The 27,281-nt window shown below is 39.1% G+C and overlaps 1 protein-coding gene across 12 annotated transcripts in view; it reads left to right on the plus strand.

Moving 5' to 3' along the window:
• The window catches only part of clcn2c (chloride channel 2c), a 271,943-nt gene that overhangs the window by 156,180 nt on the left and 88,482 nt on the right, over positions 1-27,281 (plus strand). For all 12 annotated transcript variants that reach the window (XM_051957587.1, XM_022222236.2, XM_022222197.2 and 9 more), the window contains 4 exons: positions 10,398-10,529; positions 14,263-14,391; positions 18,093-18,226; positions 21,656-21,733. In XM_051957587.1, coding sequence (XP_051813547.1) covers positions 10,398-10,529; positions 14,263-14,391; positions 18,093-18,226; positions 21,656-21,733 — 473 coding nt within the window. The remainder of the gene's footprint in view (positions 1-10,397; positions 10,530-14,262; positions 14,392-18,092; positions 18,227-21,655; positions 21,734-27,281) is intronic.

The raw sequence follows: 27,281 nt of genomic DNA on the forward strand, positions 1-27,281 counted from the left end.
GCTGTTCATTCCCCCATATGACCTTGTTAGGAATGCAGTATTTATTTATTTTTTTGGAAATGCAGCATTTGTTTATTATTTATTGATGATCAGAAATAACAGAAACATAGAATGTGTCCATTTAATATAGATGTACCCACAAACAAAATGACCTTGCGCTGAGCACAGACGTGTGTTATGCATGTGTACGTTATGTACAGATAAAGAATCATGTGACCTAAATATGTAGCAGGCGACAGGAATTGATGGGACTCAGAAACACCCCCACAATTAACTGCTCCATGTATCATTCCTGTGGGATAAGTCCTGATAAGTCCACAGTGGGGGATTTGTAGTAGGATCACAATCATCAGGCAGCTAATGTAGCATTCACTTGTTGTCATGGTTACAGTGACGCCATTCTGCTGTTTCTCAATGATAAAGAAATCTTTAACAAATCAGTGGATCCAGACTATAAGCTGCATCACTGCCAAAATCTAATCACTTGGTCCTTGTGTCTTTTTTGACCTTCCCTGAAAATTTCATCCAAATCCATCTGTCAATCTTTGAGTAATGTTGCTAACAGACAAACGCTAATCGTCATTTAACTCCGCTGCGTTCCTATCAGTGTAACAATATAAATTTGAATTGAAGTTGAGTGTCAATTTATAACTGTTACTCAACAATTTTACACTTTTAATGTGCAGTGCAGCTTTTCTGAGCGAACTTGATGAAAACTGTAGACTTCAAACCCAAACTGCTCCAAAAAGTTTTACATTTATTTCAAATATTCTGCTGTAGCTGACACTGAAGCAGTTGCATGTTTATGCTACAAGCAACCAGTGCTAACCAGTGTCAAATCAGATAAAGCGAAAGCAGCATAAAATCACTTTGACGCCCTCATCTATGCAGAATCATGACTACAGAGTATAAGTTAAAGCCATAAATGTTCAGGTGCACAGTCTACAGACTTCTCTGTGACTCTATGGAGAAAAAATCTTCAGGCTCTGTTATTAATCTATTTCATATTTCAAACTATCCTGCCGTGGCAGCAGTTATTGAGGGATGATTTTCTACATTTTAGCTAAGCTACTCTTGAAGTTGCGGGTGATGCAACAGCCTGCTGGTAGGTTCGCTGATGTAATGGTGAGACAGGAGATGGGTGGTCCGTTTGGAAATCTCTAGACTTTTGCTTAGACACCTTACTAAGTAAAACTGAAGACAGGTATTAAAAGAAGTGGAAGTTTTGCAGTGAAAGCAGTCAAAGTATGGAGTTTGGACACTGAATATCAGCTGCAGTGGAAGAAGTTAGAAAAACCGCCTTGAAAAGTCTTTCGGTTATCTCTTTGTTCTACACCGTACTTGCAGTATAATTCCTACTGTACCATGCCTCTCCCTCTATCTTCCAGAGTTGCTGTTTAAAAAGTAGAAGAGCTGAATGGTCAAATTTTGTATCTGTATTAATTCTAATCTAATTAAGCCGGTGGTCTTAAACACAGCCAGGCATTTCTAATTGAATCTCCCCCTTACGCATCAAACTGCATAATGAATGTGGGGGCACATACACACAAAACGAAAACACGCCTCAGTGCCATGACTGAGCAGAATTAAGACCTTAATGGTAGGCTGTTTTACCCTTTACACCCATATATAGCTGCCACCTTGCATAACAAATGAGTGGTTGATTTGAATAATTGGGTTTTATGTCAGAGCGGTATCAGGAAATCTGCACCGGTTGTGGTTTTCATCAAAGATGTCATTCTAGATGCTGCCTGCCCTCATTTTCAGCTAAATCACACTAGAGCTTGGTCAATGTATTGGTTTACTGATACTGTACATTTATCAAATATTACAGACATGTTAGTTTGTTAGTCTTATTTGAGGTGGTGGGTATAGATAAATAAATGACAGAAATGATCGGTGCTGTTTTGAGAGATCATTCCCATAAGAAAATTCTATTCTTATTAGAAATTTTCGGCAGTTGTGTAGGAGTGATCTTCTTAGGGAGTGCAGCAGGAGTCAAATTTTTAAACTGAGATGCTACATTTTCAGCAATAGTACCCAGCTTTGGTTGCCATCAGCATACCACTGAGGAGCCTGGCTCTGCTCACAGAAGTGATGACGAAAAGGTGATTTTTAAAAATCATACAAGGTCAGATGAACAATACTGTTAATGAAAGCATTTCTGGACTCAAGCTAGAATTGTCTTTTGCATAAAAAACTTAATAATGTGTTTCTGAAGTGAAGACTTTCTCATCCAGGTGGCCAGAAATTACATGTTTGCCTGTTACTTTTGTAAAATACAATAGAATATGAACCAGGATTTGACTCAGAGGTTTGAGCCAACACCAAAGGAAAACAAGCACCATCAGAAGAATAGTTTAGAATCAAAACAAATACTCAAGCATAATAGACATTCATGATTATTACATGGTCAGAAATAACAGGAAAATGCATTCATTTCTGCCAAATACTCTGAGTCTTATTGCCTTTTCTGTATGCAGACTGATCATTCTTCCTGTAGCGTGTTGTTGCCCCCAAAGACCTTTTCACAGCCAGGAAAAACCCAATTAACATATTATTCTTATTAACATGTTATTCTTGGTGAAAATGTACCGTTTCAGAAAGAAATTTAGACAAATAGAACTGATAATGTTTTAGTAAAAATCTTTTTTGTCATGTCAGCAGCATATTTTTCCGTCCAGATCGCCTTTCAAGGTTTTGCCAAATATCACCGAGTATACTGTACATTTTCAGGAACATCAGATGACTCAAATGTGATTAAAATGCATGAGATGCTAACACTGTGCTACGCTGTGCAAAACAGTGTTAAAGTTGTCAGGTCACGGACCAGCTCATGTAAATGAGACACAGGGGCAGCGTTTGACGCTTTTTAAAGCACTCACAAACCCTGCAACTGCAGTTGATGAGCAGCTGGTTGGCTCGGACCAGTTTGCAGGAGCATCACTGTAACTCGTCCATGATGTTTGGGGACTGCTGGCATAGCTCCAGTCAGCATTAGATGTTAAAAAAAAGTGATGCATTTGAACACCACCAGAAGGAAATATTGCTTTTTCAATAACAATGATGGGAAATGGTTGTTAGAATATTCTTCTGCGATTTGTTTAGTATTTTGGCTGTGACTGTACTAAAAAAAATTGCACTTGAAGACCTAAGAGTATTCTTAATGCTATATTTCACAAGTGCATGGGGTGTCTGAAAACTTTTTTCAACCACTGTATTTCTCTGTTCTAATTTGATCCAGAATTCATAGCTGACTGTGCTTTACAGTTGGTGTGAGGTTCTACTGAAAATCTGTCTTTGGTCTGCAACAAACACTCTGTAATTCTGGCCAGACAACTCTGTCTTTGCCTTATCTGTCCAGAGCACATTATTTCAAAAGTCCTGCTCTTTGCCTGAAAGTTCACTGGCAAACTGTAGTTTTCTTTTAATATTCTGTCTTTATGGACAGCAAAGATTTTTTTCCTGGCACCCTGTAGGTTAAATTTGTACAATTTCTGTTTGATTGTAGATGCAGCACTTTTAAACCAACACCTGCAGCGTTTCCTGCAGATTCTGTGATGAAACTCGGGATACTTGGAGATTCTTTTTGGATCAAACTGAGCTGAATTTTGTGGGCCGTCCAGTCCCAGACGAACCTCATTTGTGGATGGTTTTCCTACAGCGAGATGATTTAATTTTAGATCATTTGAAGATGTTTACAAATCCCTCATCAGACTTCTAGATATCCACAGCTTTTTTTCCTAAAGGCTTTAGAGAGCTCTTTTGAGCATTACATAATGACACTTACACAGCAAAGACAACAGCAGACTCTGGGTATCAAGGGTTTAAATAAGACAATTTCCTTCTGTCAGTCTCTAAGGAGATTCTAATCACCGGCACCTGATTCGAATTTGATGGATTTTAAGCCGTGGTAGTTGTACTGCCATTTCTATGTGACTAATCTGTTTGTTTTACTATTATTTAAATTGATAATGAAGACAGAATCTAATTTTCTTTATGTAATTTCTTTGAGTAAGCCACTTTTATCTGTAGGCACTGTTTCAAAGGAAGATCAAATGTTTTTTTTCTCTCCCATGACTGTTATTTAATTTGTGTGCAAACAAATCAATAATTCAAGAGTAAAATTAATTAATTCCAGGGTACAAATAAGTCATTAGAATGCGCAAAGTAATAATTAAAGAGAACACAATCCTCTTTTTTTGCAAGGAGACTTCCCACACTTTATACATTTTATATAACCCTGTCCTCTGAGGGAAAAAAAATCTTCTAATTAAATTAAAATGTGTTGGTCAGCCTGTGAAAGCTGTTGTATAAAATCTTGAAGGCCTTGGAGGAGCTTTAAGTCTGAGGAAGGCAGCAGGGTTATCTTTGCTTGGACTTGAATCTTAAAATTTATTACAGCCTGTGTTGCAAACTTGCTGATGTTGAGTTTGAAAGACAGGGATGCTTACCACGCACTCAAAGTTGAACAAACTATCCTGATTATTTGCACCGGAAAAAGCTGGACCTTTACCAATATGAAACCACACGTCTGCATCTTTTTTAAAGCATGAATCTTTCATGTGCTAATGCTTAGAATGCAGAATTTTCTATAGTGTCCCTTTTATTTTTTTTAAGCAGCATTAAAAATCTTATGTTAGACTTCAGTCCAAAAAAATCTAAACAAAATAAACACACACACACATACACACACCGAAGGAAGTACTGTAGATGCGCTGTGTATCCAAGGCAACCCAAATTAGTCTCAGCAGGTATGTGGGCATTATGTCTCCTGTTAAGGAGAAAAGCGAGCAAGTGGGCAACCAAGAATGAAAATGAATATACAGAGGGAGAGAGAGGTGAGGCTGCAAAGAAAGAAATGAGTGTGGAAAGGAGGAGTGCAGGGCAGCAGATAAGGCCTGAGAGGGAGAGGAGGCGATCAGAGGTTGAATGTGATTAGTAGGAAGCAGCGAGGAGATGGAGGGCAGGGGAGGGATGAATGGGGAGAGTGGTGCAGGGGGTGAGTCAGAAGGCAGTGGAAGTGATTGGGAGCTAGCATGCTGCTTATTGCATGCCACGAAGAATAAAGTCAGCCACCAGTCTGCCGAGTGTATGTGTGTGCACATGCTAGCATGCACACTGCAGAAAAAGCTATTAAGCAATACCAGCACACACAGAGCTAACTAAATTACATTTCCAAAAAGACAAGATTACACTTGCTGCAGGAGACACACATGCACGGCCACACGCACACTCTCTGTGTTTAGAAATACAGAGAGATCATGTGTGTGCACATGCATGCTCTCAGACACAAACACACACACTTGCACTCATTTACACTCACTAGTGTCTGGATGACAGAAGGGGTCCAAGAACACAGACGGCCCGTGGGTGAGATGACGCACAAGCGCGCACACACACACACACACACACACACACACACACACACACACACACACACACACACACACACACACACACACACACACACACACACACACACACACACACACACACACACACACACACACACACACACACACACACACTTTTACACACATGCTCACAGAACACAACACATAAATCTAAATATACACATGTACGAAGCCTGTTTCTCAGAATTGTCACATCACTGTCTGTGATGGAAAGGAAAGACGAGTGTGTGTGTGTGTGTTTTTGGAAGTGTTTGTCACAGCTTTTAACAGCATGTGTGTGTGAGACAGCTCCTGTAGGTGTTGATTGGGGAATATGTGCATGTATGTGTGGATTTGCATTTTTTCTTTCCATCCCTGCAGCATTTCTCATCCACCTCCTGCCCTCTCTCTCGTGCTGTCTGTCTCATTCTCTCCTCACCTCGTCTGTCAGTCAAACAGCGATGTCGGCCGCACCTCGACTTTGAAAAATATATTTGTTTTTATGATTTAGTGATGGTTTTTGGTTGTTCCTACTCGTTGACCACTGCAGCTGAACTACAGGAAAATGAAATTCTAAAATTAACAAAATGGTTTTGGAAAAAAGATGGGGTACAAGGATTTGGTACCATGAAGTCAAACTAGTGGGTGATGGGACACTGCAGCTGATATTCACCATCTAGCACTTAAATCTATAAGTCCACACCTATAGTACTGGATTTTCAAAGTAAAACCAGCTGCGATACATACAAAACTGTGTTCCTCCTGTGCACTAAAATGGTAAATGAACTAGAAAGTCTCTTTTTCCATCATTATAATATTTCCAAGCATGAGTGTAGGATATTTAATTTTTAAATGAAAACTAAAAGATTATAGACTACATGAAAATACAGGCTCCAATGTACATAGGATGTACATAGCTGCAACTACAATGTATGAACATGATTATAAAAGATTCTGTGAACACCACACCTTTGTCAGTGTTAGCCTGGGTTATGCTGAAAAACTAACTTCTGAGTGATTCTGGTCTGGCAGAAGAATCATCTGTCAAAGTCGGTGTTTCAGTGGTGCTCAAATAACATGTGAAACAGTGCACGAAGACTGGGTTTGGCAAGATCAAGTCTTTCTGCCTCAATCCAACTCAAATTTTGTAATATAACTGCCAGTACCCGTCCCAAGCCCATACCGCTTTTCTAGATGATACAGACCTCAAGTACATTGAAGTTGTAAAAATCAGTTGTATGTATGTGTTTGACAACTGACTAGCTTTGCAATGCACAAGAATGCATTTCTGCATGCAAGCTGTTCTGTAATGTTCTGTAGGTGGTCAGAAACCTTGTTGTAAAGCTCCAGTAGAGCACACTCTAAAATGTTGTCTTGAGAGAATAGGATGTACTGCAGCTCCACTATGTTCAAAAGGCGAAAAATGTTGCCTGTCAGGAAATGTGTTTTAGATTAGCTGTAGTACCGGGTTTCTTTCTGTTTAATACTGTAGCGACCAGGAGGTATCACTTGTAGTAAAAGCAGTTCCGTGTTGGAGGCAGAGACCACTGTAGGGATTTCGTTAGCATTGGGCACCATGACAAAGACTTCTGAGATGACGTTACAACACTGACAGTATGTTTTTCAATGTCAGAGGAAACCCAAATGAACTGGTTTAGATCAGATGGGGTTGAGCATTTTGGGCATGGACCTGATCAGTACTGCTGCAGTGGGAGTGTTGTGATATGAGGCAGCTTGAGTGCTTACAGGGTCGGGCTGATGACATTTATTGACAAATGCAACTTTGAAAACCCAAATACTCCATGCAACCATAGTCGCCATTGTCAAAAGGGTTGACGGGGGAGGAATTCTCCAACATCACCATGATCCCAAACACGCTGTAGCAATCTAACAAGAGTTTTCAAAGAAAAAAAAAAGTAAACTTTGGCCTTGAATCCGATAGAACACCTTTGGGGCATTTTAAAGTGGAAAGCGGAACAACAAAACCCCTGCAGCAAAGAACAGATGGTCTCTGCATAGATTTCTTCAAGGCTCGTATCGTCCATTCCCAGGAGGATTGAATCATTCAGCAAAAATTGGGACAAAGGCAGCATACTAAATATTATAAAATATAATAAAAAGTGTGTATTTAAGAGTGTGTTTTGTTGTACACTGTAAATCCCAAACAGCCAATAATACATGACTCTACAGGCCTTCAGAATGTTCAGCAACTTCTCAGAGCTTGATTTTTATAATACTTGTTTCCAGTTATCGCAAAAATGCCAATACTTATATAATATCTAGAAGCATCTGCTTTCCAAACACATGCATTTAACTGAACACCAGAAGCTAAATCAGGACGAGTAGATGCCATACATTTACACCGTCTGCTTTCCTTGAAGAATAGCTGATAGCTTCTACAACGTTTGTGCATTTTTGAGTTCACAGGTTTAAAAAATGTATTTAAGCTTGTTTCATCGTGCAAATTACTATAGAGCAAATACTGTGGAGATATAAAGAAATCAAATGCTTCAGTTTTTTATTTCTACCGTATTGACAGATTCCTGTGATAGATGAAAGACACTTTTAAAAGAAATGTCAAAGGCAGGAATCATAGACAGAATAACTACACTTCCGTTTTTATTCTGCTACAAAAGAAAGAAATAAATGTGAGGGCTTCAAATACAAAAGTGTGAAGTGGTATTCTTGATCACATTGAAATGCAGCAAGCTGAAAGAAACGATGAGGCAGTGACAGTGTTTGGAGCGTTACAAAAACATTTGTTCTACTCGCTGCAGATTAACATCGAAGCAGAGACAGAAACAAGTGTTTATGAGGGGGGTCGGTGTGAGGGGCACCCTGCTGCTCCCAAGTGCCATTTCCTCACAGAGGAGAAAAGGGAAATGAGGACGGGCCTGGAAGAAGGAGGGGAGTGTGTGTGTGTGTGTGTGTGTGTGTGTGTGTGTGTGTGTGTGTGTGTGCGAACGAGAGGCATTGTGATGATGGTGCGTGCGTGTACATCCTAACGAGTCACCATCAAATCCATGTTTGGTTCCAGCAATTAGTCATAATCAGGAACAGTGTATGCATGTCTCATAATGAGTGTTATATACTATATTAGCCATGAGTTTGAGTTTGCCGTTGCTTCTAGGTGAGTATAGCACATCTGATTGTCTTGTACTCGTGAGTGTGTGTGCGTTGTGCTTTGTAGTGCCTCCATTTGATGTGACTTCTGTGCTGTGCATTAAATATACATTGATCAGTGTAATTGGTTTTGTCCTCAGCCTCTTGCTCCATTGAGTTATAGGTTAATATATTCTTAACATAAGGTAATGACACAATCAGTCAGTTTCTGTTGTAACACGGTGTTTTGCCGTAACCTCTGCTGGCAAACCCATCCCCCAGTAATTACACTGCTATACAGCTAAACTGCATTCTCATTTTTGTTTGAAAGAAAGGTATTTTCTGACCAAAGAGTAACACTAGGGCAATGAAAGCCACAAAATCCATGTAAGGAGGTGTTAGGAGAGGATTGAGGCAGAAAGTAGCAACAGGACTTTCACTGAGGAGACTAAGGTGGGAACATTAGTCTTAGGTTTAAGTTTTGCTTTCAGTTTTTGTTCAGTTGGGATTTGGCATCCAAACAACATGGTTAGATGTAGGAATGCATCCTTTTCACAACTGGAACTACTTGTCAGAATCCTGGTTATGTTTAAAACCACCTCGATTTAGGAAAATATTTGGTAACATACGACTTTCACAGCAAATTTGAAGCTTCTCCTCCATATTCTGGGTTACCAAGGTAACGACCAAAACCCTGTATGAATATGATTGTCTAGTAGAAAAGGGGCGACAATAAAGCACATAAATAAATGGCAAACGTACGTTGATTTGAGACATATATGATAGGTCACAAACAAATTAAATCCAGCAGATTGCGGTTTGGTTGTCCAGAAATGTCATTTTTTTGGGAGACAGACCTGCTTTCTACACTCCCTGGCTGTCATTGGTAAGAGGGACAGGCAGGTTTTTTCTGAGTTCATGTAACGTTTCTGGCAATTGGCCTCTTGCTGAGTTTCCATCCCAGCTTGGGAAACTATAAAAATCTGTGTTTATAAATTCCAAACTGTTGTTTGGCGGATTCTGATTTCTGCAATTGATACACACTTCTTCTATTAAAAATCAAGTGGTATTCAAATATTGAAAGTAGTAACATTTTTATTTTACTTAGTGGTGTTGTGCCTTGTTTTGATTATTTTGTCCAGGTGTTGAAAGAAATGAAAAAACAAAAATAATTTAACTAGTAGTGGTTTGACCAAGGTTTTTTATAAGGTTTTTTTTTATATATAGTTTCATGGTTTGCTCTAATGTCCTAGAAATAAACTGATGTGTAGCTTTAAAGTTCTAGGAAGGTCAGCAAAAGTAATAGTGCACATTTTAACTACTAATACAGATAAAAGAAATGGTTATTAGCTGGTATGCTTTTAATGTTCCCAGCATAGTGTGGTCTTTAAGGTCAGATCAACATGTAAAAATATGTTTACTGTCATTAAAATGTCTCCACAAGAGAAATTTTAAATGAACAATTTCAGAACTTTATCTCTATATTTTTGCAACATAATCGATATCAAACGTGTTTTTTTTTGTTGTTGTTGTTGTTTTAACCAGGAACCTTTTGGAATATTTTAGGGAACAAATTTTTCATTTTACACAAATCAATCCAGTGGTTTCTTTGTTGTCAATCTCAGTGGGTGGCGTCTATAAATATTTAATTTAGACCATTTAGTTAAACCACTCACCATTTGTTAGGAATGCTTTACACAGGATTAGATGCATTACTGAACAGACAGCATGTTTACTTCTGCTCAGTATTTTTAAAGCTGCTGGATGGAAGCTCAGCTGTTGTTACTGGATAAAGTGGAATAAATACTGTTTGCATTTTCCAAACGTCAGTGCCAGACTGTGTGTAATGCAGTTCTTGTGGTCCTAACGTGTTCTGTTGTCCTCCTGCCGCCCCTCTAGTCTGCACGGTTCGCTGTCAGAAGTTCCTGATCTCACGGGTCGGGGAGGACTGGATCTTCCTCATCCTGCTGGGACTCCTCATGGCTCTGGTCAGCTGGGTGGTGGACTTCTGCATCGCCATCTGCCTACAAGGTGAGGGATGGAGGGACTGGCTGGCTGAGCAACAGAAAGTGCACACATAGAGTAGTAATAGGAGGCAAAGATGTGTTTCTAAGAGAGAGATTCTTAGAAAAACGGAAGGAGGTGTATATGATAGAAAGTAGAGGGTCATATGTGCAGATCATAGCAACTAAATGGTTGGTCTAGTTTATAGTCGGGACTGGAGGAGATGAAAAACGAGTTGAGGTGGAATTGGAGGGGTGACAACACAAAGAGACTGAGGTAGAATGGATGCAAACCAGCTCAATTCAGACTAAATGTGAAGTATACATATCAAGATTTTTCCTTTTACAAAGATAACCAAGCACCATTCAGTGTGTTGAAAAGAGTCTGACAATGAAATGAAAGTTTGTGGATGAACAATAAGCACAAACTTACAAAGTCTCATCAAGTATGTATTGTTTACAAAACAATTAATGCAGAAGTTAATGGGAAAAAATGGGTTTTTTTTTGGTTTGATTTTTAAAAAATTTGTCACGATTGTGGCTGGAGGCAACCGAGAGCAGAGAAGAAAAAAAAATGTGGTCATGTAAATATTTATACTAAGCACACGGCACTGATGCAATTTATTGAACACCGCTTTATAATCTGCACATAAAATGTATTTGCAAAAGATTACGAAGGACATTTAGAGCTTGGGAAATGAAAAAGTTCTTAATGGAGTCTTAGCAACAAGAATAAAACCAACAGAACAACTCAAACTTCAATAGATAATTTTACAAAAAGGAAAATCACATCAGTAGACCTCGGGGGAATAGATGAATTTGTCTTGTTTTAGCAGGAAGCACCTGTCTTCAGCCTGCATGTTGAACATTCAGTCCCACAGACACAGATTTGACTGGTTTAACTGACAGGTGTGGGCAGGGCTAAGCATGATTCTGTTTAGATGCTAGACCATTGAGTGTCGCACTGAAAGCTGGAGTGTGGTAAAACTAAAGTGCTGCAGGTTTAGCTGATGCTAAAATAAGTGGAGATTAATTTCCCTTTACCACGTAGAACAGATATAATATAATAATGATAATAATAATAATAACAGATATATAATAATTTAGACCCGCTTCGACCAGTCTTATGAGAATCCAGTGCTTGCAAAAAGTTCCTAGGTACATATTGAATATCCACAAACTGGTACTGGGGGAATGGATATGCTATCTCGGCAGCAGTCTGAATGAAAGTGGTATGATACGAATTGCGACGATCGGCGTCAAGGGGTCAAGTGCAGTATTTGAATAAATTTACTTTGGTCACATTCGACCACTGTTTATATCCTTGTAAGGGTTGCTAAACATTGTGGCCAGACTCCCCTCTGATTAAAACAAATTAAAATGATGAGTATTGACATTAATATGCAAGTAATTTCTATCAGTAGGTCTTTTATGTGTTGTTTAATCCCACTCAGCTCTAAATCTAAATCAGTGAAATTAGCATTGAAGCCCACCTATATGTGACACTTTTAACCAATGAAGTATTGGTGCGTGGGATTAAATGTTGAAACTTTCTGCAGGTTGCAGCCAGGGATAGTTGGTCCTAGCCTGTAAAGAAGCTCTGTAAACCAGCTGTTGTGTCTTCACTCCTAAATTGTGCCCAGTGGTTAGATCCACTCATACTTGAGCAGACTCATTCAATTAAAGAGGACAGATTTTTTTTTTTATTACTGGATATGTACAGGAACTGTAAAATTCAGTTTTTAGAGTAAGTTTACTAACTTTAATAATAGAATATTATATATCATTTTCAGTAGGTTTATATTCTTTTCTAAGTCTGAATGTACTCCTACCTACCTCTCTGTCTAGTGTTCATAATGGCCATCTTGTCTCAGTTCACACCATGAAATCAGACTGACTTTAATACATTCATAAATATCCTATAGTCATCGGAATGTCCCTGTTTAAAGAGATTTCATCATTAGCAGTGAACCTATAACTAAGTTAACATTAGTGTTAGCCTGTTGTCTTCTGCTGAAATGTAACTCTACAGCAGTGAAGCAGCCTCCAGAGTTAAATGCAAGATGTCACCCTCTTATATTCACACATCAAAAGCCTTAGCTCCCTACCCGCCTTTACAGAGATACTTTTCTCATTCAAAACCGCCATAAAATGCAGTGGTGAACAGTGAATAAGCACATTGTTCAGATGTCACGCAGATTCTCTTAGTCTTTGTTTCTCAGAGACTGTCTTGTCCGTAGATCAATTCTTTGGCAGTTCAGTCTAAATCTAGCCCTCAACAAAACTGATGGTGTGGCTCCCACGCTTGCAAGTTGGATTTTATGCAAATCTGTCATGGCTGAAACGGTTTTTAATTGCAATGTAAAGAGATTTAAGAGCAGAGCTGCAGACTGAGATTAATTTAACTGGAGAGAATTATGAGCCATTCAGCTTTTTTATTGGGATGAATTCAGGAGCAGTTAAACTCTGTTTACTGAGCTTTATCAAGACATCCGCATAACATTGCACTTCATATCTCTGATTAATTTGGCCCAAGAGGAGCCTGTAAATAGAGAAAATTTTTACTAAGACTTGAGCCCTGGGGCCAGCCATCAGAAGATAACAATGTGTTGTTTGTGGTGAGTAGAAGGTTCTTAAAGGGCTAGAAACAAGGAGGTAGAGAGGGCAGAAAGACAAATGGAAATAAATAGGAAAGACAAGAAGAAGAGAGCTACTTAGAAGCAAAGAGAGGAGAGGAAGGTACAATGAAGGATTGAAGTTAGATTAAAGGATGGCAGGAGGTATGGATGGAAGGTCTCTAATGGCATCAGTCATCTGACAGCAAGGTGGATGAAGGAAGCTGTGGTAGGAGCAGGGTGGATCAGGGATCTATCAGTGAGACAACTTTACATTCCAGGAAGGAGAAGGTAGATGTTTTTAAATGATTCAGGGAAGTTGTGAGAGCTGATCTGCAACCTTATGAGACAGACTCTAATTTGAACGGACCGTGGGTGTGTTGTGTGTGTGGGTGTGTGTGTTTTTGCACTGTCAATGAGAACCTAACTCAGTCTTGTCAGTTTCAGTTATGCTGTTCAGTTTTACTTTTAGTTGGATCCAGTTTGACTAATCACCTGTCCGGAGGAGATACACTCAACTCCACATTTCTCCTGTCTTTAAATTGTTTACATGACCGCTCTACTGACCGTAACTTGAGCGAAGTGTGAGTAATACAGTTTGTTCTCTGGAAATCTTAACTGTATCTGTGTAAAGATGTTGTCTGGTGTGACTCACCAGATTTTACACCACCGTTTAAAAGTTTGGTGTCACTTAGAAATGCCCTTATTATTGAAAGAAAAGCAGTTTTTTTTTTTTCAATGAAGATAACATTAAATTAATCAGTAATACAATCTAGACATTGTTAATGTGGTAAATGACTATTCTAGCTGGAAACGGCTGATTTTTAATGGAATATCTCCATAGGGGTACAGAGGAACATTTCCAGCAACCATCACTCCTGTGTTCTAATGCTACATTGTGTTAGCTAATGGTGTTGAAAGGCTAACTGATGATTGGAAAACCCTTGTACAGTTATGTTAGCATATGAATAAAAGTGTGAGTTTTCATGGAAAACATGAAATTGTCTGGGTGTTCCCAAACTTTTGAACAGTCATCTCCATCTGATCTTGACATCCATGCAGAACCCTTTCCTCTGTGTGTCTGTGTTGCTGCATTGATTGCCTGGTTTACACGTCTGTCCTGGCTTTGCGTGTTTGTGTCCACAGCACAGAAGTGGATGTACGGTGGTCTGGACAGTAACGTGTTCCTGCAGTATCTGGCCTGGGTCACCTACCCCGTAGTCCTCATCACCTTTTCTGCTGGCTTCACTCAGATTCTCGCCCCGCAGGCTGTTGGTACGACACGCGCACACACAACATATACACACAGGACATAGAGGTTAACCACGCAAAAACTGCATGAAGAAGACACCTGACATGGTGTTAGAAGGGCTGTGTATCCTGTAGAATCAGTTAGAGCTGAACCCAAGTCAGTGAACTGATTGGAAAGTTGTTCGACAATTTGTACTGTAAAAATATGTACTTGTTGAAGTTTCTCTAAGGTAAGTCTATTTTTCTGTATTTTATGTCACACTGAATTGAATATCTTTGAGTTTTGTGTTTAAACTGATTAACTTAGCACGTTCATTTTCTATCTGTACTGTAGACGTAATACTGTGGACAGAGCCATGGATAGTGTAACTTTGTGTCAGATTATTAGTGTAACTATTCAAGTCAGTGATAGGCAAATAGCTGCTTGTGGGTTAAATTTGGCCCTCCATTAAAAATATTTGGTGCTTCATAATTCGAATATTCGGATTTCAAAATAACTATTCGGATACCACCGCACTGATCGAATATTTGGATATTCGGGTCCAGCCCTGACTCGCACATTTGACATCATTTGCTCCCAAAATGCCATGCACAGCCACAGCTCTCCTTACCAATTCAGAAGTGAAATCTGTTTGTTCTGATACTTTTCACACGTTGAAACATTTGAAGTCGCTTGATGAGAATGTTTTTACACCTTCCCACATCAGAATATATTCAGACAAAATGTTTTCACACTTTCAGTAATAGTGATACACAGCGACAACACGCATGACCCTAATTTGTCTCCAGAAAGGCTTGTGTAAATGCCAGTAACATCAATAACAATCAAATAGTCAGAGACATCATGGTTTGAGATATTTAATAAGGCAAGTAGGAGCACTGCTTGCTATTTATCAACTGTGGATAAACTGTCAATTACAGCGTGGGGTTTGTGATAGAGTGGGTCACTTTTTGCTGAATAACACTTTACAATAGGAGGCAGCCCTGCTCATACAGACAATGGAACACAAGGGTGTCAAACATGGGGCCTGCGGGCCACAACCAGCCCTCCAGAGGGTCCAATCCGCCCTGCAGGATAACTTTGTAAAATGTAGAAATTACAAAGAAGGCATTAACTACAGAATGTACATTTGGATAAGTATACATTTAAAATAATTTGGATAATTATACATTTAAAATAATTTCTAGACCTCAACAAGTTGTTTTGATCGTAAAGTAAAATACCACATTGCTAGTTGTTATTTTGTCAATTTGTGTCTCATTTTCGTAACGTTTTATCTTGTTTTTTGCTCTTTTTTTTGTCTTTTTTTGTCTGACCTTTGTCGCTGGTCTCATGTTTTTATCATTTTGTGTTTCCTTTTTGTCTTGCTTCTGTTTTTTTTTTGTCTTTTTTGTCATCTTGTGTATTGTTTTATTCGTTGTTTTGTGTGCCGTTTTTGTCGTTTTGTCTTCTTTTTGTCTCGCTTGTGTAGTTTGTCCATTTTTTGCTACTTTGTAGCTTATTTGTCTGATATTTTGTTTCTTTTTTGATTTTGTTTTGTGTAGTTTGTCTCATTTTTTGTCATTTTGTGTCTCATTTTTGTAATACTTAGTCTTGTTTTTGTTGTTTTTTTTGTCTGACTTTTGTCATTTTGATCGTAAAGTAAAATAGCACATTGTTCAGTCCCAGATAGCTGTGACTGAACGTTTTTTGGTCTTTGTAGACACTCTACGATCTGTAAGTTGTAATGTGTAAATGATAAACTGAGGCATAATGTTGTTAGACATTTCAGGCTGTTCATAATGTTTTGTAAAATGATAATTCCTTAAATGTGAACTTTTTCAGAATGTACTTTCTTGCACTAAAACAAAGGAAAGATTAGGAGTTGTTGCTGTTTATAGGTTATGCTGTGATTTTACTGGTCTGGTCCACTTGAGATCAAATTGGGCTGCATGTGGCTCCTGAACTAAGATGAGTTTGACACCCCTGCTGTAACATCTGCAGACATTTTAACATCCATTCAATTTTTGTTTTTCATCTTCTCTGTTTGAAAACAAAGCTCAAATTAAACCCTGATGGTGGTTCCAAGAGTGTCTGAGTTTCAGCTTTCTGTCACTTCCCGGCCTTCTAGCGGCGGCCTCTACTGTACTGCCCTCCTCCTGAACATCCATGTGTAAATGTAGCTGCTCAGCCTAGCACCACTCCCACATGCTTTTCTCAGCCCCTGAAGGCTCAGCTTCTTCCCACAGGGCCTCTTCTGTTTCTGTATCAGGATGAGGGAAGGGAGAGAATATCTCCACGGGTGATGTGCACATTTCAAAGCTGTAGTAGATTCTTAACTTCAGGTTAGGTCTGTCTGAATTCATTGCAGCACTCTGCACAGGTGCTTTCTGCTGCAGGTAGAGCAGAGACCCGGCTGTCACTCCCCGTAATAGAGGCTAAAGGGATGGGAGAGCTCCTGAGAATCAGAGGTGTCTTCTTCTAACACTGAGGCTCACTTTCCCTTCACTCACAGTTTTTTATTGGAATGCAAATTACACGGCTTAACAAGTAAAGTCCATTGAGATCCAAGAATGCACGGTCGGCTTATTCAAGTCAATCATGTTTTTAAACAACTGTGATGACTGCATAACTAATACAGTCATTTCTTCCTGATGATTAATAAGGAAACATAGACCAGTTACAGCCATTTACTGTTTTCAATATGGTAGTGTTTTTGTTGTGGGTGGTTTGAGGTACGAGTAGCCTTTAAAGAGAATGTTTCTGAAAAGAGATGATGTCGAGTATTTGTCTGAATTAAGCATTTTAGTTCAGGGGCCACATTCAACCCAATTTGATCTCAATTTGGGGTGGACCGGACCAGTAAAATCACAGCATAATAACCTAGAAATAACCCCAACTCCAAATATTTCCCTTTGTTTTAGCGTAAAAAAGTCCATTCTGAAATTTTCCCAGTTAATGAACTACCTTTTTACAAAACATTATGAACAATCTGAAATTTAAGAAAATTAGTTCGATTTCAACAATATTATGCCTCAGTTTATCATTTTCACATTACAACTTCCAGATCAGAGTCTCTACATAAAACATTTAGTCACCGGTATCTGTAACTGAATGGTGTAGCATTTTACTTTATGATCAAAACAACATCTCGAAATTATTTTATATTTACATTCATTTACACATCTGTGTAGTAATCCTGAGCACCACCAAACAAACTAAAGCAGGAGCTATAAAGACAGAAGATTACATTGTTTCCCTGCCTTGTAAATCTATTAGATTTATACATGAAGCTACATAAAGTTGTGGCAGTACAGTGGACAAATTTGAAATGGCAGTTACTTTTATTGGAAAAAATACAGTTAATGTCACCTTTGCAAAGTCATCCTGCAGGCCAGATTGGACCCTCTGATGGGCCGGTATTGGCCCTCAGGCCATATGTTTAATGCACCTGGTCTATATAATCGCTCTGTGTAACATACTGCAACTCTTGATGTTAGTGCTGTGTTTATTTTTTAGGATGGGATTTTCCTATTATTTATTTTAATCTCTGTGTGTTTGTTGTAAATGTACTTTGAAATAATAAAATATATATATGTTAAAAAAAATCCTTTTTTAAGGCTAAGCTTGACTATGTGCATTTAGTTATGAAGATTGGCAGTTAGTTTTAATGTGAAACCAGGTTTTAAAAGTAAGATCTTTAAGGTGGCAGTCAGCTATAAGCGCCCACTTTTCTCTCCTGCAGGTTCAGGCATTCCAGAGATGAAGACCATCCTGCGAGGTGTGGTGCTGAAGGAATACCTCACCTTTAAAACTTTTGTGGCCAAAGTTATCGGCCTCACCTGTGCTCTGGGCAGCGGCATGCCTCTGGGCAAGGAGGTAAAACACACACATCAGGGTCACTCACTCCAGAAATGCATAAATGTCTTTATGTACGTTGTGCTTTGCTGTGTGTATGTGAATGGAAACACTTCAAATAAGAGACACATGACACACACGGCACATGCTGACAACTTTGTTGATCAGTTAATCAGTCCTGACAGAACATGACTCATAGGACTGAAATGAAATGCAAGCTCCTCTAACTAGTGTAATAAACTTAATGCAAAAATACTCATGTATGCTTTGACAATTTTGTGTGTATTGTGTTGTATTTATTATTTCATTTCAGGCAAGTATATACACAACACGGTCTCACGGGGATTCGTGAAACTGTCACGTCAGTTTTTGTTTCGGTTTCGTGCGCACCAACACGATGTCGTCATGTTTTTCGTGCCGCTCACCACGAGCGAAACCCGCTGTGGTAATCACATCTGAAAGTGGTTTATACCGGCGGATTCATGACGATTTAAGCTGTCCATCGGCGTTTGCGGCCGCCGCTTCGGCCGCCGGACATTCTTTAAATTCCTATGCAAATTCGGCAGATTCATGACGATCTAAGCTGTCCATCGGCGTTTGCGGCCGGATCACATCTGAAAGTGGTTTATACCGGCGGATTCATGACGATTTAAGCTGTCCATCGGCGTTCGCGGCCGCCGCCGCGGCTGCGGCTGGATGTCTGGCGGCTGCAATGGCGGCCGCAGCGGCGGCCGCAAACGCCGATGGACAGCTTAAATCGTCATGAATCCGCCAAATTTGCATAGGAATTTAAAGAATGTCCGGCGTCATGAATCCGCCGGTATAAACCACTTTCAGATGTGATTACCACAGCGGGTTTCGCTCGTGGTGAGCAGCACGAAAAACATGACGACATCGTGTTGGTGCGCACGAAACCGAAACAAAAACTGACGTGACAGTTTCACGAATCCCCGTGAGACCGGGCTGATATACAATAGAACCGCATTTTATACATACAGATATATTGTTATTTCCGTACAGCAACAACAATGCTACAGTAGGTATTACATACAGTAGGTTCTGATGCCTGAAAGGGAGTGGGAGGAAGAGTGGGAGTGTGAGTGTACGTAAGTGTGTGTCTGCTAATCTACCTTGTAAACACAGAACAGTAGCTACAAAACAGTCAAAGTTACAGTAAGTGATTTATAATGGGAAGACTTTTGACTTTAAAACCTTCATTTTATGTTTTATAGGCGGTCTATGGTTTAAGTAGTCTTAAGGCTGCAGGGAAAATGAAGGATCTACTAGTAAAATGTGTCCTTAGTTCTTCCTTAGATTTTTTTAGGTTTATGAGCTAGCTTAATAAATTAGCCTTTAAATAATCTTTTAACTATACTTTAGCTATTTGATATACACTGCCTTTCAAAAGTTTGTGCAGGCAACTTCATGTTTTCCATGAAAACTCATGCTTTTATTCATGTGCTAACATAATTGCATAAGGGTTTTCTAATCATCAATGAGCCTTTCAACACCATTAGCTAACACACCATTAGCTAACACACGCTAGTGATCAGTGTTAAATTCTAATCACTGATAGGTCTAATTACTGCGCATGTTATAGCTATATCGTGACCACAATTTATATATTTTTTTACCATGTCATGAGAGGGGCTCCGTAGTTTCCAGCTAGAATAGTCATTTACCACATTAACAATGTCTAGACTGGATTTCTGATAAATTTAATGTAATCTTCATTGAAAAAACTGCTTTTCTTTCAAAATAAAGGATAATTCTAAGTGACCTCAAACTTCTGAATGATCGTGTATTGGCGGTTTAGTAATCTGAAAAACAGTTGCAAGCAATCTAGAATTCCAACTTATGAATAAAGTTGACAGTGCTGTTGTTCCACCTCTCTTGCTTCGGAGAGCTCATCTGGCTCATCAGTTATCTAATAAACTCATAGGAGAGATGCTTTCCGTGATGTTTTTGGTTGAATATTGGTACTGAAATGAGGAGAAAGTCAATTCAGAGTTGCGTTGCTTGTGTGTGTCTATGCATTAATGAAACAGCTGGCGGTTCAGATGGGTGCCATGTTAAAAGTGACATAAAAGTATTCAAGATCCAACCTAAGGAGACATTGCAGGAGCAGCCAGGGCACCCATCCTTACATGAAGCCGATGCATTCAGTTGCTGTCAATTAATGGAAATGTATGCGTGAAAGGAGCTTTTAATAGACTGCACTGAATTAAACCTTAGGAAAAGGCAGATACGGAAATTGCCCTTTATATAACAAGACAGGTGAGGGCATCAGAAAGGCATACTGTGATGATAACTCAGTGTTGACCAGGTGTGTAGTTCCTGTGTTTTGTCTTTATAGGGCAGCACTGATTCACATGAACAGACCATTCTAAGCGTGTGTCATTATTAATGACTGTGTGAGGCAAGAACCCGTTTTAGTTCTGCCTTTTTATGTTAGCAGTGCCTGTACAACTCAAGTGCTGACCCACATTCAACACTTATGCTGTTTTTTAGCACAGTTTCAGTAGTTCACAGCAGGAAACCTTTGTTTGTGACAGAATACAGAGCTCCGACTGCCAGCTTTCACTACATCCAAAATAAACCTTCAAAATACAGAACACCAGTTTCCATGCGAATCATTATCAGTCATCAGAAAACCGTGTAGGTCAGAGCAAAGTGTGACAACACAAAGTATAAATGAGATTTGTCCCAGCAGCTTAATCATGCCTTTAATCACAGCATATGCACCATCTAACATGCTACATGAACCCTCAGCAGCTCATTCCCATTCCACATCCCTGCAGCGTGAATTGCAAATGATTCATAACGGCACACGATGAGGCCAAAACGCTCGGGTTCAAGTGGAGACCAGCAACCGTGAAATCTGGAGAAAAGGAAGAAATGCAGAAAAGGGGGAATGAAAGTTGGCTTTTGCTATCCCAGGGGGAGGGAGGAGAATGTTTCTCTGGTGATTCTGGGATCCCCTACCCCACTATGCAGATGTTGTTTATCTCTTATGGAGTAGCTGTTGTGTGTGTGTGTGATGCAGTGTAGAAGACCATTTCTAAGTGCTTTGTCGCAAAAACAATTCAGGTACTGTAAGTGTGGCATCCCCCTGAAGACTGCCTCGCCTGAAGACATGCTCACTGCAAAAAGTTGTTTCCCTTCTGGTTGCAGCAGCAGCCACAGTTTGGATTCAGCACAGGCCTCTCACTTCCTTTAACTTGAGCATCACTTTTCTGATGCTCTCACTTTTAATCCTGTTAGTTCCACTTTGAACCGCAGCCTCTGAATTTTAATATTCTGGGCAGACTTTCTCGTTGTTGATGTGTTTTCAAAGAGTTTCCATGTGCTGTCACACTGTACGTGACTCACAACAAAGCAGGAGGCTAGAGTGCTTCTTAAACTGGAGTGATTGCACCTGTTTTATGTCTTTACTTTTCCTCCTGTCAGGGTCCATTTGTCCATATTGCCAGTTTGTGTGCTGCACTTCTCAGCAAATTCATGTCCCTGTTTGGAGGAATCTATGAGGTAAGCCCTTCTTTTTCTGACATTTTTGATTTTAACGTTTTATTTGTGATATTAGTAACATTTAAATTGAAATGTTATTTTCTGTCTTTCCTTTACTTTTTTGTATATAAATGAAACCATGTCAGGTGGATGTTTAGGTTGTTGTCTGAATGTTGTTCTGCCACTGTCCTGCGATCATCCTGATGTGTGCACATCTGGATAATACTGTGAACTCAAAGCAAGAATCTTAATGAGTAGCAAGTGGTGGTGTTAATGTTTTCAACCTGAATTCTACCTCTCAGACTACCTTACCTGGAGGTAGTGTGGGGTTGTGTGTAATTAATCCAAAATACTCTGAAAAGAGAAGGTTTATTTTTCAAAAATGTTGAAGCCTAAATGTCCTCCAGTTCTAGAATGACCCATCCATCATTTATCCAGTAGGTTTCTATGAAGGACTACAGTCGGTTTTAAGCAGGATGAGTGTACCAGAATCATTTGTATTTTGTTCTTCTGCCATTATAGAAAGCAAAATGATCACTTTATCATAATTTGTATGATTTACTACACAAACACCACAGAAACCAAATCACACATTCCTATCACTTCATCCACTGCTCCCATAGTAACGCGTTGATACAAAAAGTAACTTTTTTGAAATTTAAAATCAAAAACTTGTACAGCAGCCATCAGACAAATGCTAGCAAGTCACTGTAGTGCAGTTTGACTGTAGTAGGCATCTATATGAATCTACAACAACATAGTTTTTCTTGTTGTTGCTGCAAACATTCCTCCTGTAATGACCTTGCCGGTCATTAGAGGTTCACTACTTCTAGTTGAAATGACACTGTAGGGGACAAAATCCACTCTCCTTGTTCTGTGCAAAAATGTATTTGAAAGTGTATCTGAAGCTAGTATGTGGTTTCAACGGCCTGAATTGGACAAGTATAGTGGATATCTTTCAAAGTCACTGTGTTTTCAGTGGAAAAATTCCCTCTTTGTGTTGTCACACACAGCGTGTCCCTGCTGAGCTGCAGTGGAGGATGAGGAACACAAAGAGGGAATTTTGTAGTAAAAAGGCTTTAACGTTGGAAGATACCCACTTGATTTGACTAATCTGAAAGGATGAAGCTTTGTGCTGTACTCTCAGACTTTATATTTTTATTTATGTTTTTTTTTTACAAAGAAAGAACACTGAGCAATCTGTGTTAACGCCCATTGATATGTTTTTTTTTTAAAGAATGAAGATTGTGAAGTTACCTGGTGTACCTGTCATGTCACTAGTGTATTTCTGAAAGGCCTTTTTAAAACTAGATATATTTTTTAGTAATAATATGAAAATTGGGGCCAAAATGAGGAATTTGGGGTGGCGGTCAGACGGGATAATCAAACCACTGCATCCAGTGAAGCTATTTGACTCATTAGATTGTCATTTTCTCACCCAGAAGATCCATCAAACATGCTTTGTTCACCTTCATGATGGCCTACTGTGTTTGGTATGGTGTGGCTTATACAGTCTAATATCAGCTCGTCTTCCATTGGTTTTGCTAAAAACCCATACTGAACTGTAGAAACCCAGAACGGTGTGCTGTGTTGTGTTCCTGTCATATTTTTACTCACTGTGGCCTCATTTTTTTCTGCAGTATACAGTTCTGAACCTCTATGGAAACATTACAAGCACAAAAGAGAGAGAACTTAAAAGTCTTTTTTTGCAGTATGATGAACTTATAATGCCATAAAACTTAAAAAAACAGAAAACGGAAGTTGAATAGCTCTGATTATTGGTTTTTTTTCTATGAAAAATCCTGGAATCACCATGTATAGCATATTTTCAGGTGTCCACAGGTGTTCCTATTAATGGGAAAATGCTGCCTGTATACACTATAAATATTTTACTGCTTACGTCTTAATTTGTTTTCATACTTGCCTCCTGCATAATCAGTGTAAACACAGCCTGCAGTTCAAATGACTGCTGATTGCAGCTGAGTCACTAATGGCTTCTCTGTTTCTGACAAATGCAGAATTCTTTGTTTGTTTTTTTATTATCTGGTGCAAATTAATTACATTTCGACATTTTTTTTTGAAGAGACATGTAGAATAAAGTGATTTTGATGATGTATCACAATTTTTGGATTTGGTTAAAATTCAGTCAGATGCCACACATGATTAGTTTGCAGGACTGGTGATTTAGTGTCAAAATTCTGAATAGTGAGGAAACATACAAGCAGATGTGCAAATATAACTTTGAACACGCAACACATTAGCTGTTGGTTCTGCAGACGAAAGTATGCATACAATGTGTGACAAACAAATAATTAGCTGGCTCTGTCCACTCTGAAGAGAGAGATAAGAAGGGGAGTTATGGGGCAAAAAAGACAAAACTACAGATTAGGTTTAGTTCATATTTGCCGTGTCCTGCTCACACAGGAAGCTTGGAGAAGTGAATTAAATCTCCCCAGTTGACCATACAAGCTCATATTACCACCACTTCTGGCTTAATTTCTTAGTTTCTGCCTCTGATAAATGGTAGAATTTTATTAGATTTTTTAAGCGAAACATTCCTTTCAAACTCACCAGCAGGTTTGGAGCTCTGAGGGTAAAAATCCCTGTTAGTTTCTTCTAAGCCTCACGTCATTACCAACTGTGACAAACCAGATGTTTCAAAGAAGTCAGTGCTGTTTTTAATCAGTTTCCATGATCATCAGGACTTGATTGCAAAAGAAGCTCCATATGTCCGAAGGCAGTGTGGAAAGAATGATCAGCTAGAGGAAATGAAATAAAACAAAAGCTAAGACGTGTTTTTTTTTTTTTTTAAAGGCCAAGAGGAATGGAAACAGGAAAGCTGACATTTTTACAAGTTGTTCAAAAGGGAGGTGGCAAAGAGACATCAAAAGACCTGAAAAATGATAGATAATGACAGAGAGAATCTGTAGAGAGGAAGAATAGAAAGAATACATGAAAATGAAGAGGAGTACAGGAAGTCCTTTACAACAGAGATGTTTTTGTGACAGCTGAAGGCTGCAGCCTGACACTTTTTTTGTGACTTTTTATGCATCTGTCTGACAAAAGGCTTTTTTAGTCCATTTCTTTCTCTTTGTGTCATTTGTACAAATGTATTGTCTACAACAGCTTTGCAAGAACAGATTTTTCCTCTTTCTTTATTAGGAACTGATGTTTTTCATCCCATGTTCATGAATGTTTAATCACTCTTGTATCTGACAACAAATTACATATTTTTCAGTAGACACAAACTAACTTTTCTTATAGAAAATATGCAGCGATGGTGATAAAAATTTCAGTAGGGAAAATCAGGATTTGGAGGAAAAACTGTATTGTAAAAGATGCATATTGAGCAGGGGGGAAAAGGACAGCAAAGTCATCTTCTTCATCATATCCCTCTTTTTTTTCTCCCCGTTCGTTGGTGGAGGAGTCTGGGAGCTGGAGGAAAGCAGAGAAAGACTTTGTGATGAGATGTGAGCCCCTCTCTGGAGGGATGAAATGGTGGGAAGATGGAGGGTTTGAAGACGGCACAGAGGGCAGTGGGACTGAAAGAAGGGTCTATGTTAGTCTACATCCACAATGTTTCCTTCAACAAAATTTGAAAACTCTATGAATAATACAGACATTTTTGTTCAGAAGGGATAAAAGTAACGGAAGACACTGAAAGATCTCAACTGTGGCTGAAGTCTGATGTTTTGCAGGCCCAACCATCCACCTGGATCTACTCCCTGTAACTCTGTAATAATGCCACCTTACCTCCTTACTTACTTAGTCTAAGTAGCAACAGCTCTTTTTGGAGGAGACGGCAACGTGGTGAAGTCCCAAATCATGTGCCGTAGTCTATAATCTGACCGTGTTCAAATGCCTGAAAAGCTTCTGTAAAGATCTTTTAAATAATCAAGAGTCAGCATTTGAAGGCAGAGATACTGAGCTGTGCATCGTCTTTTATGCTGTGAGAGCTGGTCATTTTCTCCACACCTACAGGACGTATTATTGGAGTGACAGTTTTGACACCATTATCCTTTACAGATCATGACATCAGGTTATCACACCCTGCAGAGGACATTAGGTTATCATTAGCTCATATTTTACAGAGAACATGTTCAGACTCTCCCCCAGCACATTTACCCCTATTATTGAGACAGATTGTAGACATATTTTACCATGATGTGTTATGTTTCTGCTACTCCTCGTTTAAAAGTTATATGCCTTAAATTTTCATTATTATGTTTTGAGTACTCCATATATAACTTACTATAAAGCATGTGATCTGTCTTTACACCAAAAACACGTTTTACTTTATGATCTTTTGCTGACACACACACAATGTCATCAAAACATCAATGATTGCTAGAACCTTCATTATTATGCAGTTCATACGTGTCTTAACTCTACTCTTTAGTTTAATAGCCTTTGCCATAGTTAAATCATCTTTTGCTCTTTTCTATAGCACACCCAAAATATATAACACTACAGTAGGGTAGTCTATGGTTACAGTTCAACCCCCAAGCCCTGCCTTTCAGAAATTGCATGTCTATACAACTAGCCTGCATCTTAGTTACCTCCGCCAAGGAGGTTATGCGATCGGGTCCATTTATTTATTTGTCTGTCTGTGTGCGTGTCTGTGGACAGGATTTCTCAGAAACTACTTGTCGGATCTTCATGAAATTTTCACCAGAGGTGGATCTTGGCCCAGGAAAGACTCCATTCAAATTTTGTGTTGATCTGGATAAGGATCTGGATTCTGGTTGCAAAAAAAGATCTTGCTTTACCATCCACATCTTCCCTTGGCGGAGGTCAGAAATCTCGGATTGCTCTTGTTTCCTACAATTGATGATAAAGCAGGATATGTTGTAGGGCGGGGCTGCCTGGTGATTGACGGTTCGCTACCATGTATTTGAATTTTCGGTGAGATCCAGCACTCCCTTGTTATGTCTGGTTTAAAAAAAAAAAAAAAAAAAAAACTAAGATGCTGATCAAATCATTTCAAAGTGGAGGCTTCTAAACAAAGTCCACACACCAATGTGCCAAGTCGCAGTCGCTGCTTTAATCTTTTATGTTATGTATATATTCTTTCCCTTCTTCTCTACCCATTTTCCCCCCTCATCCCCCTCTTAATGTGTCAGTTAAATTCCCCATCTGCTGTCTTCTTCTCTATCAATCACTCTCTTCTATAATCATCCTCATTTCATCGTATCTCTGTGTAACCTGTTGTTACTCTTTCCTGCTCCCCCTCCCTTTAGGGTAGTTTGCTGCATTTTATGGCATATTAATGCTGAGTGTGTGATGAATGTGTGGAGTGTCCCTCTGCAGCACTGTCTTGTCCTCTCCGGAGTTTCGAGTACAGTATGCTAATGTAGCCTGTGGGTTGTAAAAACCAGCTCTTTGTTTCAGAGTGCTGTTCTTTTTTAACAAACGGGGATGAGTAGTATCCCACATGCACATGGAGAAGGCCGTCATTTGAAGAGGCCTGACCTTCTAGCAGATATAATTGCAAATGTTTTGGGTTTTTTTTTTGGTCAGATCTGTGAATGTCAGTTGATTGAGTGTAAATTTTAAGGCTACAACATTG

This window comes from Acanthochromis polyacanthus, chromosome 13 (assembly GCF_021347895.1).
Source record: "Acanthochromis polyacanthus isolate Apoly-LR-REF ecotype Palm Island chromosome 13, KAUST_Apoly_ChrSc, whole genome shotgun sequence".
NCBI classification, from domain to species: Eukaryota; Metazoa; Chordata; class Actinopteri; family Pomacentridae; genus Acanthochromis; species Acanthochromis polyacanthus.